The sequence below is a fragment of the Meles meles genome, chromosome 1, assembly GCF_922984935.1.
Source record: "Meles meles chromosome 1, mMelMel3.1 paternal haplotype, whole genome shotgun sequence".
Taxonomy (NCBI): domain Eukaryota; kingdom Metazoa; phylum Chordata; class Mammalia; order Carnivora; family Mustelidae; genus Meles; species Meles meles.
Window position 1 is genome coordinate 123,397,372 of NC_060066.1, and position 19,971 is coordinate 123,417,342.

General features: G+C 48.9%; 1 protein-coding gene across 1 annotated transcript in view; it reads left to right on the plus strand.

Annotated features, from left to right (window-relative positions):
- Positions 1 to 19,971, plus strand: part of LOC123952905 (neuroblastoma breakpoint family member 12-like) — a 166,088-nt gene that overhangs the window by 84,811 nt on the left and 61,306 nt on the right. Inside the window, exons 19-23 of the mRNA XM_046022588.1 lie at positions 7,916 to 8,099; positions 10,038 to 10,134; positions 10,896 to 11,110; positions 12,147 to 12,236; positions 12,739 to 12,790. Of these exons, the coding sequence (XP_045878544.1) occupies positions 7,916 to 8,099; positions 10,038 to 10,134; positions 10,896 to 11,110; positions 12,147 to 12,236; positions 12,739 to 12,790 (638 nt within the window). The remainder of the gene's footprint in view (positions 1 to 7,915; positions 8,100 to 10,037; positions 10,135 to 10,895; positions 11,111 to 12,146; positions 12,237 to 12,738; positions 12,791 to 19,971) is intronic.

Here is a 19,971-nt window from a genome sequence, read left to right on the forward strand (position 1 = left end):
GGGGCCCTCCCAGGGCTCACCAGCTTTCGGGTTTTCCGAACAGGGTCTTCACTAGATGGTAACAAGGAAAATTGACCTGGGTACTTCCTCTTTCTTCTTTCTCGCTTTCTCTCTCTCTCTCTGTCTCTTTCTTTCTTTCTGTTTCTCCCTTCCTCCCTGCTTCCCCTCTCCCTCCCACCTTCCTTCCATTCTTACCTTTTCTTTTTTCTCTCTTCCTCCCTCCCTCCTTTCTCTTTCTTCCTTTCTTTTCTTCCTTCCATCCTCCCTTCCCTCCTTCCTTCCTTCTTCCTTTCCTTCTTTCCCTCCTTCTTTCTTTCTCTCTATCTGCCTTCTTTCTCCTTCTCCTTCTGCCCATCAACCCATTTGTTTCAGTGTCAATCTCTGGCTCAGGTCAGGATCCCAGGGTCCTGGGATAGGCCCCATGTCCAGCTCCCTGCTCAGTGGTGAGTCTGTTTCTCCCCCTCACCCACTCTCCCCCCGGCCACCACTCCTGCTCTCTCAAGCACTCTCTCTCAAATAAGGAAACAAAATACTTTTTAAAAACATTGCGTGAGCCTGGTGTTGGGTGTTATGGAGGGCATGTATTGCATGAAGCACCGGGTGTGGCTCATAAACAATGAATTCTGGAACACTGAAAGGAAATTAAAAAAATAAATACAAATTAAAAAACCAAATTAAAAAAAAACAAACAGTGCAATTGTCCTCTCTGGAATCAACCAACTTATAGGCGTCCTTTCCTGTTCCTGTTGCCTAGTCCACCCTCCATTTCTCTTCACTTCCTACCTGACCCACATCCTTCCCCAGGAATGGAGACAGCTCCGAAGCACTGCTTACTCTAGAGGTGGGGCCAGAGAGAAGTGCACACATGGTACAATGGGCTGCCTTCGGAGTCAGCCACAACGTAGCTACAGGCACTTAGAAATGGGCCCAATGTACCATTAAGAATGAGCACTGTGACATTTGGTGGTATAGATTTTATGTGTGGTATTGACATCAGCTTCCTTGCACAAATATGTGTAGACTCAAGCAGGAGACCATGGGATCAGAAGATTGAAAGAAAACTCTGTCAATGGGAAAGATACTAAGTTACCAAAGTTACTCTGACGAGTACAACTCTTTTGTGTGTTAGCCCTCATCTCCACCACAGAAGCCAGAAAACCTTCAACAGGGTCTCCACTTGCCTTCAAGTTCAATCCGAGAATACAGTAATTTAAACTGTGCACCCAAACCTTCCATTTTTTTTCCCCTAACCTGTGTTGACTACCAGGGATTTCAATTGCCCTTTCCCATTTCCAGTGAGACTGCAGTGAGGGCAGACAATAATGTGGAGCATCCAGGGAACATTCTGTTTCTTGGTCTCCTGCTGTTCTTAGTGTGCCGACTTTAGTTGGCCAGTGCACTTCTGAGTGCACATGGGAAACCCCGCAAATACTAAAAAGGTACGTACGGTCTCTGGGTTTTTCTTGGGAAATGTATAGCAACAATTAGGATTCTCCAAGGGCTCAAAATGGCTCTTGATCTGCAAGGACAAAGCTGCCCCAACCTACATTTTTTCTTTCTTTCTTTCTCTTTCTTTCTTTCTTTGTTTCTTTCTTCTTCCTTCCTTTCTTTCTTTCCTTTATTTATTAAAAGTTTTTATTTACTATTTGGCAGAGAGACAGACAGCACAAGTAAGCAGAGTGGCAGGCAGAGGGAAAGAGAGGGAAGCAGGCTCTCTGCCGAGCAAGGTCTCCATGTGAGCTTGATCCCCGGACCCTGCAATCATGACCTGAGCTGAAGGCAGCCGCTTCACTAACTGAGCCTCCCATCACCCTGGCCCAGTCCTTTTCTTGCGGGGGGGTGGGGGGGGGATATTTCCGGATTCCTGATGCACGCACCTATTTATTTTTTCTTTATTGTTTGTTTTGCTGTGTTTTGTATTTTCTGCATGTGTTTTTGTTTTTGTTTTCGAGCTAGTCTCCATCATCCACATGGGGTCCCTGAGGTGAAGAGTGGCACACTCTACTGACTGAGCCAGCCATGTGTCCTTTCATGCACCAGGTACATATCCAGGCACATATCGTCATTTCATGTTGGCAAAAATAGATCAAACTCTGGGAATTGCCTTCCATCTGCTCTACTCCCTCTGGGCATGTTTCCTGAGTTGCTGGTGTGGGGGAGTCCTGTTTCCCACCCACTGATGGAAGACCCTGTAGGAAACCATACCACATCCCCTGGGATCTCTTTTATCCTTTCCGGGGAATCCTCTCTGGCTCTCAGTGTGTCTGTGCTCCTAAAGACACCTCTGACTAGCACTGCCCTGGGCTCCTGGAGCTACTTTGCACCCAGTTACCCAGTCCAAGAGAATGAGGTGTAAGTGCCATATATGACCACCAGGCCCATTCAACTCCCCTCCCCAAAGGCATTCAGACTTCCGTTAATAGGTAGAGGAGGGCGAAATCTCCTTTCCAGACCTGGGGGAGACTAACTCAGAAACCAAGTTACCTCTCAGTTCTCTTGCCCCTGGCAGGACAAACTTCCCCCACAGTGGTTGCTGAAAACCACCCCTTTCGCAGCCATGAACTCAAAATGGTCACAGACTTAAGGAGAAGAGCCATAGCAACCATTCAAGGTGATTACGCAATAGAAAATGGTCAGGACTTTGCATTAAGTGAAGAGTTCTGTCACTAGAGCAAGAGTAAAATATGGAAGAGGAAAACTTAAGGTGAACAACCTTGTTGCATCCAACGTTACCACTGAGAAAAGGAACAGAGAAGCCACCGAGAAGGAGACAATATTTGCGGATTAAAGACCTCATGAGGACTCCCATTCGCAAGACGTAAGGGTACTTGGAACTCACTGAATGGGCAGAAGGAACACACTGTTAATAAAAAGCCAGCATAAGACTCGGATACCCGTGCTACCAAAGAAGACACATGCATGGTTCATAAGCCCATAAAACGGTCATCAATGTGATTAGTCTGCAGGGCAATGTATGCCAAACCAGAGACCGTTTTCCACGAATGAGGGTGATTCTGTACAAAAGACAATGCCAAATGTTGCTGAGAAGCATTTCTATTTTTTTTTCTTTAGATTTTATTTCTTTATGGAGCAGAGTGAGAGAGCATAAACAGGGTAGAAGCACTGGGAAAGGGAGGAACAGGCTCCCTGCTGAACAAGGAGCTCAGCCCAGGGCTGGATCCCAGAGCCCAGAATCACGTCTTGAGCCGAAGGCAGATGCTTCACCAACTGAGTCACCCAGGAGGCCCTGGACATTGATTTCTTAGAAATGATACCAAAATTCTCATTAATGAAAGAACAAATTGATACACTGGACTGCATCACAATTTCAAACTTTGGTGCTTCAGAAGACATTGGTGAGAGAATGCAAAGTCATGTCACACATAGGGAGAAACTAGGTGTAATTTCCATATCTGCTGAAGGTCTCCTAAGAGAACATTGAAAGAACTCTCAAAAGTCAATAGGAAGAAGACACACAATCCACTCTGAAATGGGTCAAAGAAAACTGCCTGGGTGGCTCAGTTGGTGAAGCGGCTGCCTTTGGCTCAGGTCACCATCTCAGGGTCCTGGGGTCTAATCCCCGCCCCCCTCCATCAGTCTTCCCGCTGAGCAGGGAGTGTGCGTCTCCTCTCCCTCTGGCCTCCTCACCCCACCCCACAGCCCCGCTCTTGCTCTCCTTCCCTCTCCTGCAAAGAAAGAAATGAAATCTTTTAAAAAGGAAATAAAATAAAATGAATTTAAGGATTTGTAAAAGCACTTTAGCAAAGAATACACATGGAAGGCATGTAAGAGCATGGCACGAACTATATCATTAGTTATTAGGAAAATACAAATTTAAACCACTATCTACCAATGAAAATGGCAAAAATGAATGGAATCTCCATTCTGAGTCGTAGCAAGGAGGTGCGGGAGCTAGATTTCTCAAACACTGTGCATGGGAATGTTAAAGTCTGAAACCACTGCAGAAAATAGTTTGGAAATTCTTTTTTTTTTTTTTTTAATGGTTGATTGACTAGAGACAGAAAGAGTAAAAGTGAGTGGAGGGAGGGGCAGAGGGAGAGGGAGAGGCACAGAAACTCAAGTAGACTCCCCGCTGAACACTGAGCCCTACCGGGGGCTCTGTCTCACCACCAATGAGGTCATGACTTGAGCCCGAATCAATGGCAGATGCTTCCTGACTCAGTCACCCAGGCACCCTAACAGTCAGGAAAGTCTTCAAAATATTAGACCTATACCGACCATAGACCATCACCGTTCCACTCAAATGAAAAAAGAAAAGGTACATCCCCAAGACGCTACTGTCTATTTCTAATTGTCATTCATCTCCATCCACAGAGGAATGACCACCACAAATTGTGACATATCCAGCTCATGGAATACTGTTCAGTTTCGCAGAGTAATCTCTTTGCATACATAACACTATGGGAAGACATTTTCTCTTGCTCTGATAATTCCCCAGAGCCAAAAAACATCAAAACAAAATAATCTACATAGCATACAATTTCGTTAATAGAAAACCTTTGAAACTGCAAATAATTCTACTGTAACAGAAGGCCAATCGATGCTTTCCTCACGTGTGAATGGGAGGGAGGAATTGCTAGAAGGACAAGGGAACTTGTGGGGCAATAGACACATCCACTACTGGGGTGATGCATATATGTTCAAACTTAGTACATGTAGGCCTTTAATTATATACACTTTACTGCTTGGACATTGTATCTCAACGTCCCTGGGGAAACAGTTTAAAATACAAAACAGACCTTTCATACCCTGAAATTTAATAAGTAGTTTTGATTTTTCCCAAAAATATATCAACGATATGATTGGCAAGCTCAAAGGAGGCAATGAATCATTTCCTGGGATACGAAAATGAATTTATCTATCTTTCTCTCAACCTCAAGAGAACATAAAGGGAAGCCACGGTATAGAAGCATGTTTCTCTCTGACAAAGGACTTTTCTCCAGAATTGGGTATCATCTAGTCTGAGAAGATAATCAACAGAATAAAAGAAATGGCTGAAAGACTCGAAATGAAACTTCACAAAACAAGACACATCATTGGTTCTAATACTAGTACATGAAGAGACACACAACTCCTTAGTCATGAGGGAAAGAAATCAGTATACAATGAGATACCATAGCATAGGGTAATTGCTTAATAAGCATAGGAAAACCCAATGGGATACCTGCTTCATTGGTTTCTTTTTTCTTCTTTTCTTTTTATTTATTCTTTTTTCTTTTTTTCTTCTAAGCCGGGACCCAACATGGGGTTCCAGTTCAGGACCCTGAGATCAAGACCTGTACTGGGATTAAGACTTGGATGCTTATCTGTCTGAGCCAAACAGGTGCCTCCACAAATGGTTTCGAATGCTCGCTCCTCTCTTCACTACATCTGTGACCTGTGACCCATGACAAAGGTCTTGGGAAGCTCTGTCATCTTCCTGAGTATTTTTTTTCTCATCAGGAAACTATACCATCTGAGTAACAAGAGAGTTCCTAATATTAAGTATGATCACCTGACACTGTACAGGAACTGTACTTTTTGCATAGAAGATAGCTGACCTGGAATTCTCCTTTACACAATTTCAAAAGCACAGACAGACAACTGGCAAAGAACAGACAGCCTGTTCTGAAATAAATATCCTTTCCCCTTATCCAGAAAGAAATCATGTATACATTAAAAAAAAATGGAGAAGAACCAACTTGCATGGAACAACGTTCCCAAAACCCTGAAGCAGGTCGAGTTTCCATTCGAATAGACCAGAGATGAAAGTCTTGACTAGGTCAAATCCTGGCAGTCTTCTCCGTGTGGAGGGCACTGAGAAAGTCCACTCTGGCCCTAGATGATCTGGACTAGCAGACAAGTGTTCCTCAGAAAGATCAACAACGACTCAGCTCTAAAGGGCCTGAGCAATTTGTGAAACTGTGCATGAGTTTAAGACCAGCTCCACTGCAGAACCAGGATTCACCCCTGAATCTAAGCCAGGATGTTGACAGATACCATTTCCTAAATCTCTGTTACAGGCCATAGCACCCTCCACAGGAGGGAAAACAGGCGCCTGAATATCAATTGAGAGAAATATCAATCAACACTCACGAGGCGGTACTAAGTAATGTCCACCAACTACTCAAATGCAGGCTAGTTCTCATTCAAAGGCCATGTTTGGAGGAACATAGCGTTCTACATCTTCATGATTTGGGGTTGGAAGCTGGTTGCAAACCGCAACAGCAACCCAAGAATAAACAGATCAACTAGAAGTCATCATGTTCAAAGCTTTTTGTTTCAAGGGACACTATCAAGGACGTAAAGTGAAAAGACAATCCACAGAATGGGAGAAGTAGTTTTAATTGTATATCTGATGAGGTCCACTATCTACAATGCATGGAAAGAACCCTCCTACAACTAAGCAGTTGGTAAAAAGACAGCCAATATAGGAATGGGGAAGAGAGCTTGAATAGATGTTCTCGAAAGGACAATACCTTTGCAACAATGAACACATGAAAAGATGCTCAATTTCATTTGTCCTTAGGAAAATACAAATCTAAAGCACGGTGAGATCCCACGTCACTCCCATCAGCATGACTTCAAGCAAAGAGACAATACATGTGTCGGGAAGCTTGTAGAGAACTGGAATTCTTACACATTCCTGGTGGGAATGTAAAAAGGGTGTCCTTGTTCTGCTTTGGAAAGGAGGTTGGCAGTTCCTCAAAAAGTTAAACACAGGGTTCCAAATGACACAGTAGTTCCACTCTTAGTTTAAGTCAATAGCTAAGGAAACGGAAATGAAATGGCCACCTAAAGGGAAAACAAGTCTACCTAACACAGACATGCAGTGAGAAGAATACTGAGAGAATTGGGACAAGAAACAGTTTCTTCCCTTTCTGTTTTTCATTTTGTAAGACTTTATCTACTTATTTATTTATTTATTTAAGGAGGGCAGAGCATGCGAGAGAGAATGAGAGAGAGCACGAGAGGGGAGAAGGCCAGAGGGAGAAGCGGACTCCCCATGGACCTGGGAGCCTGATGCCACACTTGGCTAAACTGCTAGCATGTTTCTCTTGTGTTTTAATCGGTAGCGAAGACCTGGAGAAGAACATCCAAGAGAGTCTTTGACTTTAGAAATGTCCCTCACTAGAAAAGCCTTAAGATCTGTTGAACCGCTGTTGAGAAGTGGGATGAGTTCATGAGAGCCCTTAAGAACACCTGTTGGGAAGGGTGCCTGAGTGGTTCCTTTGGTTGAGCATCGGACTCTTGGTTTAGGATCGGGTCATGGTCTCATGGGTTGTGACCCTGAGACCCTTATCACACACTTTCCCTCTACGCATGCCCCCATTCTCTCTCTCCAAGAAATAAAGAGAAAGAAGAAAAGAAAAAGAACAAAGAAAACTTCTTGGGATGCTATTTCTGCCTGACATTATTCTACACACATAAGAGAACGAACAATGAGAACTATGCTGAGACAATGTTTTGGAAACAGATGGGATCTGTGGTGTCAGCACAAAGGTAGACAACTACAGAGAGTGGCCACTGAGGGGTGGGCCAGGCAGCCTTGTGTATCAGCATGGCCTCGGCAACTGGAAGGCAGGGGCTCCCCAGGTTCCACGGACACCCTGGACATTCCATTCTGTTAGTGCAAGTGCAGCCCACTAGCCGGCATTCTGGGTGCTCCCTCGGTCATTCCGGTTGGCGTCGGAGCTACGAGCAGTGCCTTCGGCTCCCACCTCTGGCGTCTTGACCCTTGGTTGTCTCTCAAGTGCTGTGGGCTGTTGTTCCAAGCGTTGCCAACAGTAAGTAAAGGATTCCGGTAACCTCACCCCTCAGTCCTGATTCAACCGACTTGATGTCACTGGTTTTTAACTCACCATGGGCTTGGGTTTCTTCTCCTCGGTCCCCAGCGCTACCTCTTCTGCCACAGGTCGCCATGGAAGCCCATCCTGGCCCTCTGTCGCAGGCAGGGGCAGAAAGCAGCCTCCAGGAAGTCAACCGGCAGCTTCGGTCGCAGCTGGAACAAACCAGCCAGGACTTCCTAGACCTCAAGGAAAAATTCCTTGTAGCCGAAGCTACGGCCTACTCCCTGGCCAACCAACTGCAGAAATACAGTAAGTCCTGCAAAGTCTTGGTCCCCAAAGCCATAGCTGGGTGTACTCCTTCTGAGAAATGCAAAGCCTCTCCAGATGCTGTCTCCCCATTTCCAATGACACCACAAATTTCATTCTGACCACAGTCCGTGAAGGTAGAAGTGGGAATTTGACCCTCCGTTTGCTGAGGATGGGTAAACAGAAGAGAAGTATGTTAGCATCCTCCCCAGGTTAGCAGTGACCTAGAGGGTGGCTGAGAGTTTCCATCGCAGTTATTGATTCCTGGTGCACACCCAGAGACAGACAGACAGACCTGTCTGTCCTGTAGCAGTCCTTCATCTCAGTTGCCGTAGGACTAAGGAACTCCATCAGGTGTCAGTTCTCCGATGTCCCACTGGCAAAGCACCGAGCTGGCTGCCCTGCGGAAATACACTGATGCTCAAGTTGGCACCGGGTTGTGGGGAAGGAATAGGTGACGCTACGTGCTTTCAAGGACATGGAGGTGAGGTCGGCCTTCCCTGAAACTGCGGTATCCATGAGGGCCGCCATCCACACAGGGACTCCCCAGCTGACAGGGATCCCGTGCTCAAGGTTTTCCTTTCCATGTCCATGGAGGCCATGTGAAGCCCGGCGGTAAGGCTGGCAGCATTTTGGGGAACATAAGACAATCTGTGCTACCTCCTCTGTCTACCCCTGAGCTGGAGAACCTTCAGTGACGGGGCAAAGTCAGCAGGCCCAGGCCGAGGCCACTAGATGCTTGGCCAAGTGAGAATGAGGGTGAGTGGGGGACAATACAGACCCAGAAACCGGCCAGGCCACTGTGTGCGGTAGGTCCTCTCCCACAGGCAGCGTGAATTGGGGAGCTCAGCTGCCTGTTCATGAGGAGGGGGCTTCGGAGACAGAAGGAACCCGGAGATCGGGGCATGCGCACAACCCAATGACAGGAAGGAATCCTGACAATGCTGAGGCTGAATTTTGGCCATTTTCTCACACTTTGTCTTCCACACGGCAAGGGAAGGTAGACTTAAAAACAACTGAGGTGGCAAAAAGTAAGAATTGAAACCTGCTCTTTAGGAAAGGGAAGAGATGATGACCTTCCATGGAAGGACAAGCCAAGTGTTGAAAGTTGACAAGCCAACTTTCCGGACACCGTCACCTAACTGAGGGAAAGCAGTTGTGACGATGATGAAAACTGTGACCACCCGAGGGCTTGGGGTGGAGGGAACACAGCACAAAAGGGAAGAGCATGGGCTCCGGGTCAGTCCGCCTGGACTCCAATCCCTGCTGCCTATCTTCCGGTGTCTCAGTTTCCCTCTCTGTTAGACTACTACCATCCTGCGTCCTACGTCTCTGAGTCAGAATGAGTACTGAGGAATTTCTCTTAAAGCTCTCAAAGCAAAGCCTGGAAGCATGTAAACTCTGTTCCTAATTCTACTGCTTCTACTTACATAAACTTTATTAGGATTTGGCCATGTTCCTTGCAGGTCCCTCTGGTTTCCTGCCTTCTAGTTTACACTGGTCTATCTGGAGGAAGTTTTACCGTGGAAACACTTGTGCAGTACAGAAATCCCAGCTCAGGGGACCCATTGGTCCTGGAATCCCGGGGGCTTTACTTAAGGTCCCTCCTTAGTGTTTAATGAAGAGGCAGCGAGGCTTGCTAGAGTGGCCAAGATTGCGGCTGGTGTCAGGGGATACGAATTCTGATTCTGCCAAATACCAGTTCATCATGGAGTGGAGCTCCTCTCTGTGTCTCGGGATGGCTCTTTCCTGGCCTCTAAAACGGGGAGTGATCCAGTGTGTTGTAGTTGGGAGACTCCGGAATGAGGCGTGGAGCTCCCAGCACACAGCCTGGTTGCCGGGTTCCATTCGTCCCGGGGTGCAGCCTGCCTCCTCCCTTGAAAGCAGCGAGCATAGCAGCATGTCCAGCTTTCCACTGAGGCAGGCATCTCTGTTTCTCAGAGTGTGAACAGTCCAGCGACCTCATCAGATCCGTGCTGGGGGAGAAGGTGCTGTGCGAGAAGGGCAAGCGGGCAGACACGTTGCCTGAGCAGCTCAGGTAAGGAGGACTCTGTGTGGGAGGCTGGAGGGAAGCTGTGGGTCTCTCGGACTGGCGGCAGCAGCAAGTCTGGGCCCGGACAAGGGCAGAAACTGTCATGGCAGGCACATTATACGAACATATCTAAGACAACTGAGACCACAGTGATTGGTACACGATGGACTCCAGTGACTCAGAGCCTCATTCTCTTTTTAAAAAGAATATCAAAGTCACCAAATTCAAGGGGCAAGGGACAATTTGTGACCTTTGGCACAGTGAGCACATGAACAATGTTATGAGATCAACACTTCATTTACCTTTCACACGGTCAGGACCTGGCTGACGAACCCTGATATCCTCTCTTCCCGCAAATGCTGTCTTTTTGACCCTGCCACCCTTCTGAGCACACCAGTTAACACCAGCCGTACTGTCCATGCTTCTGGGTCTGGCACGGTGTCCATTCACGGCACGCTGCCCTCTATGGAGATTTCCAGGCAAATGCGTGTGCCCCAAGTCACCAGCTGAAGGGGCATCTCTCTGAAGTGTGTCCTGGAGGACAGGAAGAAAGATGCACGGGATGTCCAGGGCATGAACAGGAGCACACTCTGATCCAGAGGAAGGCTTGATTAACCTTCTACTTTCGGTGCCACAGACAGGTCACCACACAGGCCAGAATTCGGCTTTGAGGGCTCATTGGGAAATCCCGCCAGAAATCTCTATGAAAGCTCTTACCTATTGTTCAAACCTTTGCATTTTAGAACATTTTCTGTGTCCCACCTTAGGCGATGTCATCTGCTAATTAAAGACCAGGATAAAGAATTGACACGTTTATATACGAAGCTGCGGGAAGGGAAAGATGTTTCCCAACAGCTCGTTCAGCACCTGGACGCCCTCCTCACCCATGATGGCGCCGAGCATTCCCAAGGGCAGGGCTTGCAAGGGCAACTGGCTGAGGGACGCAGGTTGGCCAAGTGCCTTGCCCGAATGCTCAACCCAGGTAAGACGGCCACAGACCCCTGACTGCACTGTGCTGCTCCGAGTCCCTGGGCAGCCAAGAGACTCCCCGCCTGCCCTCACACTCTTGGCAGCGGCTGTCCTGGGTTCCCCATCGCACACGGGGCCATGAGAGGACCAGGACTGGGAGGTGGTAGCAGAGGGAGGCAATGCACGGGGGGCACATCGCAGTGGTCCACCTGCCTGCTTCCTCCCTAATGGGACACAGCCTTTGGGGTAGGAGGAAGCATCGACCAGTGTTAGAGCCCAGAAAGGGGAATGTGACAGGAGGGATCCTTGTTAGTGTGCAAGGATCCCTGCAGAAGGGGGAGATTCCCAGACTGAGCCTGGTTTGTATGAAGTCTAGGGGAGAGAGTGAGTTTTCCTTTCTCCGTAGCTGTCCCCTCATCTGGCATGTACATCAAATAATCTGTTGCCACTGTAGTGACCAGATGGGAAAATTACTGAATGCACTTCAGACCCAAGAGAAAGGCCCTGACAGTGTGGAGTTGGATGACGTACTGGATGCAGTAGGACCTGGAGGTGGGAACCCAGTGGAGACTGGAACACTTTTCATAGACAGATGTCCCCTTGAGGACACTGAAGCCCATGAGGGCGTCCATGAAGTCCCTGGTGGGGAATGGGGGACAGGGGGTGGTCCTGTCATGAGGACGAGGAAGAGGCTCCGTGTGAGAGCCGTGAACGCACAGAGGGTCTGCGCGGGCGGTGGGACTTGGGGCACACTGCACGACACGATTTGCAGAAGTCAAGATTGACCCTGGACGAGCATCCCCTGACATGGACAACAAGAGACAGTAGAAGGAGTTGTCCAGGTTCAGTGGAGCTGATCCTCCGAATCAGAGACACCTTTCTGATGGATCAGAAACCCAGGTCACAGCAATTCCTAATGACACTGCCTTCAGCTCAGAAGACTCTCTAGTCGTGCCAAGTCACTTCCGTCTCTAGGGCCATTAGAGCCGCTGTGCTTAGAGCAGTGATGTGGGAAACAGCTGAAGGGACAATTCTGGATTTCTTTACAGAAAATTACGACCACGAGGGGGACGACGATGACGACGATGAGGAAGAAGAAGAAGAAGGAAAAAAAGAAACAACACTGACTATCGTACAGTGTATGTTTCTCTGGAGCAAGGCAGGATCCTGAAACTTCCCTCCCCCATACACAGCCCGTTTCTTTGCAGCTTGGAAGATTATTCTGGTTTGATGCTGTGTAGATTTCATTCATTGCTTTAATCTCAATGGCTGATTCCGCTAAACCATTAACCTACAGCATTTCAGGTGGAAAAAGCCTACATAATGCAACAACCCTCTAGGAAGCAGCCAGGGACTTCCCCACAACCTCAGGGAAGAAGAATCAGTTTGTTGTCTGCACAGACTCAAGACAGGATGCTGTGAGGATGGCCTGACACTTCAGGGACATTTGTTGAATGGCTCAAGAGAGCAATCCCAGTGATGGCTTACAGGGCCCTACCTAAGCTCTCTGGGATGATTTGTCTCACAGTGGCCTGTAATTACGCTGCTTGTATTTCTGCCCTGGGCTACAGGGGACAAAGGAGTGGGCATCTGTGAAGGGGAATCTTCTTCCTGTAACTCCTTCTCTTTGTTCCTTTGCAGACAACCAAATGGATCAGGAGGGGCTGAAAGGCCAGGAATCCGTTGCCCCTAGGTAATTCTGAATAGTAAGGGGCTGTGAATTCCAAAGAGGCAACCAGGGAAAAGCAGAAAGTGCTCAAGAGAGAGAGCTCTATTACCCACTGGGTCAATGACCAATGATCCGTTTTCACCACGTTTTCGGTCTTCATTGTGGTACTTGGATTGCTCCCCATTTCAGAAGCCCTTCTCTATTTGAGTAACCCACACTCAGCTGACCCAGCTGAACTAAAACGTCAGAGGGTTCACTGTCCTCGCTCATTCTCCACTTTGTGCTCTAGACAGACACGCATGTCTACTTTCTGCCTGTTGCACTTAGTAGGCTGACATGTGTGCAGAGCATGAAAATACCATAGTCACGAGACAACATGCTCTATCAAGGCACAACATTGAGAGAAAGAGGCCTTTGCGGCACGAGGTTCCGGGGACAGCGTCCTGCCCCCCAGAGCAGCCAACGCTCGGCCACTAGGTGCCGAACTCAAAGCTATTGAATGAATGGGGAAAGCCGCCATTCGGGGACTCTGTACACAGTGAGTCAGGGCTGGATGGCACAGAGATCATTCAGCCTCTTTCTTCACAAGCTTGGTGGCTTGTGTCCTGAGCACTTATTGTCCTTCCTATCTGCTACCCCTGTGACAAACACACCTTGTCCCACAAACACAAGAAGAGTTCTTTCTCTCTCTCATGGCTCAACCTCTTTGCTTTCTGGACCACTCCCTTCTGCTTTCCATCAAAGCCAGACAGGACATAGCATTCAGATCCCTCTGAGGTTAATGTTCAGTTGTCTCCACCCTGCAGGCTCGGCACACAGCTGCTAGAGCGGGACACCTCACGGGACACTCCGGATGAACGCTATCTGACATACTCAGTGCTTCCCGACCTCTCTGACTCCTACTGGCCTTACAGAAGTTCCGCCATCTTCTCACCTGAGGGCACACAAGTCTGTTCCTCTCTGCAAGTGGCCAGTGAGTACTCCATTGTCAAGGTGATAAAGCTCCAACTGGACACCCACAGAGATCTCCTAATCCTTGTACCCCAGACCTCTGCTGTGCCCAGAGAGCTCATCCCTGTGGTCAGACCCCAGAGAGACATACTGAGCTGAACTGGGCTTTAGGACTCAGTTTGAAGCCCAGACATCAGGTGGGCCAGGGGACGTGGCTCTTTTCCTACTCCCAGGGGATGTCCATGTCTCCCTGTCTTCTCCGTCAGGTCCCTGGGCCCATGTCAGGCACCATACACTCAACTCACCTCAGCAAGAGGACCAGAGAAGGTATCTGTCAGACCTAATTTGGATGAAATTTCTTTTCTCACCTTTAATAACCTGTCCATTTCATCTCTGAGCCAGGTCCTTCAGGAACCCAAGCCTGAAGCAGTCAATTGGCATTCTTGTCCAAGGTTAACAAGTTTTGCTCTTCTCAGCCCCATTCTCTATCTCCTTTAGGATGGCTTGCCTTCCTAAATGGTTCTCTGAAAACCCACCACCAGCGCTTCCACTGATACCTTCTTTGTGTGTTTCCAGAAGCACAGCTGTGACTCACCATTCCTCCCCCCTACCCAAACATGAATTGGGGCAACATTCTGTGCAGCACCAAAGACTCACATGAAGTTGAGGTTTTATAGTTGCCTTCCATGTCTTCAGGCTCAGTGTATAAGTTCCACTAAGCCTTCCGCAACTCGGCATCCGATGAGAGAAGGCTGAATACTGCAGTAATCTTTATACAATGGAAGGAGGCCGGCTTCCCAGAATCTGTGAGAAAAGAGAAGTTAAAGTCATTCCACAGACTCCCAATGGTGAAAACTGTGATGATGATATCCCACCCAATGGCTCAGGCCAGGAAATCAAGGCAGTTCCTGCAAGGCAATCCAGGAGGCACCCTCAAATATAATTTTCAGTAAACCTGTCCTCACATTAAGCAAATCTGAGTGCCTGAGTTGCATCAGACAATGGATTATGAATGGACAAAGAGGGATCTTCCTACTCACTGAGACTGTCTGTATTTCTTTACAGAATATCAATTCCATCATGAGGTGGAAGAACGTGAAGATATGATATGCCCCAGGTAACTCTGAAGGATCATGCCTTGATATATCAGTGGTGAAACTGAAATACTGCATATGATGGGAACTAGTAGAAACTGACTAACATATCTCTTTCAAAGTTTCTCCAATCACAAAGTATCTCCTTTAACCATGATGGGTGTCTTCCCTGTGTCACACATCAACGTTCCTTTAATGACTCCTCCATTTTAGTCACCCACAGTCCCTTGACCTGCATGAATTGATTAGTCAGTGGAATTCTCTGCATAGCCCTGTTCTCTTCTTTCGCCACAGTGAGGGGCAGAGCTGTGTCTCCCTCCTCAGTGTTACCACATTGAGGATGCACTGTAGAAAAAGAAAACCTAGGAAAAATTTCACGTCACGTCATGTCACCATAGTCAGAGAATGAGACACTGAGGACACGCGATCGCTCCAGGCTGAGAATGCCTTTTAAAAGTCCATGTTCACTTGGTCCCTGAAGGGCATGGACACAGAATTTATGCAAAAGTTTCAAAGCCACCTTTCAAACGCTCGATGCGTACTCTGAGCCACGACTTCCATTCCACCATCCTGCAGTTTGTTGCTCAGAAGCTTAGATCTGTAGCCTCTACCCCGAGATCCTTCTGCTCTCTGGCTCTCTGTACTTCCCCCTAGCAGCCATGCTCTGTCCCTGAAACAGGAGGGTCGTTTCTGCCGGGAGTAGTGGCTGTGCTCCTCTAACGACTCTACTAGTCGGCCTCCCATTAACAGCGGTAGGATGCTGGGGTGTCTCCTCTTCTTGTTTTCGTGACCAGTTCTCCCCTCCCTCCCAGGCCCAGCACAAAGCTTCCAGAGGTGGAAGAGCAGGACGCCCAAGGAGACTCACTGGATGAATGCTATCTGACTTATTCAGGCCTTCCTGACCTGGCTGACCTGCAAGGGACCTCTCCGGGGGCTGGCATAAACTCATTCGACGATATGGACAGCTCTTCTGCTCTGGCAGTAGCGAGTGAGTCCTCCATTGTCAAGCTGACAAAGCTCCCACTCGGCCCCCAAGCTGACCCCCTATGTTCACTCTCCCAACCTCTGGTTCCGCTGAGAGGTGTCAGCGCTGTGGAGGAGCCCGGTAGACATGGCGATCAGAGTCAGGCTCTGGGATGCCCTTTTCAGCACAGATCTCAGCTGAGACATGGACCTGCCCTTTGTTCCTCATCTCAGGCCCTGCTTAGGGCTTCTGACCGAAGTCAGGACATTGGAATCAAGGCAGATGTGACAACTCACACTCCCTTCTGCTGCATAGGCTGAGGTGTCTGTCTTTGTTCCTGATTTCCATTAAATGTCCCTCCTCATCTGCAGGGCTCTCATTTTCATACCCATACAATGTCCCATGAATTTCCGTGCCCGTCCAGAGATGCCGTCAGCCTTGCCTAGATCTTGGGATTGGTCGTTTCCCTGGTTCGACTGCTCTGATCCCCACTGTCTGTGTGCTCTCTGTTGGCTGTCTTCACTGAGTCATCGTCGCCGTATGAGGCCACCAACACCTCTGCTGTCTGCTGGCTTAGATGTGTCCCCGAAGTAGAGCGGAGCGCGGGCTCTGCCGCTCCCCATGCACGGCTCCTATGTCTGTGGAGCGCAAAGGATCGTACACAAAAGATTCCTTTCGGTGTGAGGGTTTGCACATTTGATCCGGCAGTCTGGTCTCTGTCTGAAAGACCTTAAACCATCACACCTAGAGTAGCTCATGGGGTGAGGTAGTGAGAGAAGGTTGCAGTAAGCTTTCAGAATCCAGGGAAGCTGCTCCCCAGAACCTGTGGTAAAGAAGACACATGTGTCACTCTGTACAGAGACCCTTTCTCTGGGGCCCGACCACATCAGGGAGCTCATGCCCGATGGCTAAAGAAAGCAAACCTTGGCAAATTGCCAAGACACTCCCTGAGGCCCCCGGGAGGACTTCTTGCACACTCACCTCTCCCCCACTAAGGATCACTATGCCCGCGTGCTAGTTGTAGTGGACCCTTGATTTTACTGTACAAGTGGTGATCTGTTCCATGTGACTGGCCCTGTCTCTCTGTACTTCTAGGAGGTCATAATGATCTTTTGGAGGAAGAAGACCAAGACCCGATACCCCCCAGGTAACTCTGAAGAATTCTGGGTTATTTCCGTGGTGAACTGAAGGACTGTGTTTCAAGGAACCAATAGAAACTGACTAACATATCCCTTTCATGCCTTCTCCAATCACAAAGTATCTCCTCTAACCATGATGGGTGTCTTCCCTGTGTCACACGTCTACGTTCCTTTATTGGACTCCTCCATTTCAGTCACCCGCAGTCCCTTGACCTGCGTGAATTGATTAGTCAGTGGGATTCTCTGCATAGCCCTGTTCTCTTCTTTTGCTAAAGCCACAGTGAGGGGCAGAGCTGTGTCTCCCTCCTCGGTGTTACCACATTTGAGGATGCACTGTAGAAAAAGAATGCCTAGGAAGAATTTCACGTCGCGTCACGTCACGGTAGTCAGAGAATGAGGCACTGAAGACACACGATCGCTCCAGGCTGAGGATGCCTTTTAAAAGTCCGTGTTCACTTGGTCCCTGAAGGGCATGGACACAGAGTTTATGCAAAAGTTTCAAAGCCACCTTTCAAACGCTCGATGCGTACTCTGAGCCACGACTTCCATTCCACCATCCTGCAGTTTGTTGCTCAGAAGCTTAGATCTGTAGCCTCTACCCCGAGATCCTTCTGCTCTCTGGCTCTCTGTACTTCCCCCTAGCAGCCATGCTCTGTCCCTGAAACAGGAGGGTCGTTTCTGCCGGGAGTAGTGGCTGTGCTCCTCTAACGACTCTACTAGTCGGCCTCCCATTAACAGCGGTAGGATGCTGGGGTGTCTCCTCTTCTTGTTTTCGTGACCAGTTCTCCCCTCCCTCCCAGGCCCAGCACAAAGCTTCCAGAGGTGGAAGAGCAGGACGCCCAAGGAGACTCACTGGATGAATGCTATCTGACTTATTCAGGCCTTCCTGACCTGGCTGACCTGCAAGGGACCTCTCCGGGGGCTGGCATAAACTCATTCGACGATATGGACAGCTCTTCTGCTCTGGCAGTAGCGAGTGAGTCCTCCATTGTCAAGCTGACAAAGCTCCCACTCGGCCCCCAAGCTGACCCCCTATGTTCACTCTCCCAACCTCTGGTTCCGCTGAGAGGTGTCAGCGCTGTGGAGGAGCCCGGTAGACATGGCGATCAGAGTCAGGCTCTGGGATGCCCTTTTCAGCACAGATCTCAGCTGAGACATGGACCTGCCCTTTGTTCCTCATCTCAGGCCCTGCTTAGGGCTTCTGACCGAAGTCAGGACATTGGAATCAAGGCAGATGTGACAACTCACACTCCCTTCTGCTGCATAGGCTGAGGTGTCTGTCTTTGTTCCTGATTTCCATTAAATGTCCCTCCTCATCTGCAGGGCTCTCATTTTCATACCCATACAATGTCCCATGAATTTCCGTGCCCGTCCAGAGATGCCGTCAGCCTTGCCTAGATCTTGGGATTGGTCGTTTCCCTGGTTCGACTGCTCTGATCCCCACTGTCTGTGTGCTCTCTGTTGGCTGTCTTCACTGAGTCATCGTCGCCGTATGAGGCCACCAACACCTCTGCTGTCTGCTGGCTTAGATGTGTCCCCGAAGTAGAGCGGAGCGCGGGCTCTGCCGCTCCCCATGCACGGCTCCTATGTCTGTGGAGCGCAAAGGATCGTACACAAAAGATTCCTTTCGGTGTGAGGGTTTGCACATTTGATCCGGCAGTCTGGTCTCTGTCTGAAAGACCTTAAACCATCACACCTAGAGTAGCTCATGGGGTGAGGTAGTGAGAGAAGGTTGCAGTAAGCTTTCAGAATCCAGGGAAGCTGCTCCCCAGAACCTGTGGTAAAGAAGACACATGTGTCACTCTGTACAGAGACCCTTTCTCTGGGGCCCGACCACATCAGGGAGCTCATGCCCGATGGCTAAGGAAAGCAAACCTTGGCAAATTGCCAAGACACTCCCTGAGGCCCCCGGGAGGACTTCTTGCACACTCACCTCTCCCCCACTAAGGATCACTATGCCCGCGTGCTAGTTGTAGTGGACCCTTGATTTTACTGTACAAGTGGTGATCTGTTCCATGTGACTGGCCCTGTCTCTCTGTACTTCTAGGAGGTCATAATGATCTTTTGGAGGAAGAAGACCAAGACCCGATACCCCCCAGGTAACTCTGAAGAATTCTGGGTTATTTCCGTGGTGAACTGAAGGACTGTGTTTCAAGGAACCAATAGAAACTGACTAGCATATCCCTTTCATGCCTTCTCCAATCACAAAGTATCTCCTCTAACCATGATGGGTGTCTTCCCTGTGTCACACGTCTACGTTCCTTTATTGGACTCCTCCATTTCAGTCACCCGCAGTCCCTTGACCTGCGTGAATTGATTAGTCAGTGGGATTCTCTGCATAGCCCTGTTCTCTTCTTTTGCTAAAGCCACAGTGAGGGGCAGAGCTGTGTCTCCCTCCTCGGTGTTACCACATTTGAGGATGCACTGTAGAAAAAGAATGCCTAGGAAGAATTTCACGTCGCGTCACGTCACGGTAGTCAGAGAATGAGGCACTGAAGACACACGATCGCTCCAGGCTGAGGATGCCTTTTAAAAGTCCGTGTTCACTTGGTCCCTGAAGGGCATGGACACAGAGTTTATGCAAAAGTTTCAAAGCCACCTTTCAAACGCTCGATGCGTACTCTGAGCCACGACTTCCATTCCACCATCCTGCAGTTTGTTGCTCAGAAGCTTAGATCTGTAGCCTCTACCCCGAGATCCTTCTGCTCTCTGGCTCTCTGTACTTCCCCCTAGCAGCCATGCTCTGTCCCTGAAACAGGAGGGTCGTTTCTGCCGGGAGTAGTGGCTGTGCTCCTCTAACGACTCTACTAGTCGGCCTCCCATTAACAGCGGTAGGATGCTGGGGTGTCTCCTCTTCTTGTTTTCGTGACCAGTTCTCCCCTCCCTCCCAGGCCCAGCACAAAGCTTCCAGAGGTGGAAGAGCAGGACGCCCAAGGAGACTCACTGGATGAATGCTATCTGACTTATTCAGGCCTTCCTGACCTGGCTGACCTGCAAGGGACCTCTCCGGGGGCTGGCATAAACTCATTCGACGATATGGACAGCTCTTCTGCTCTG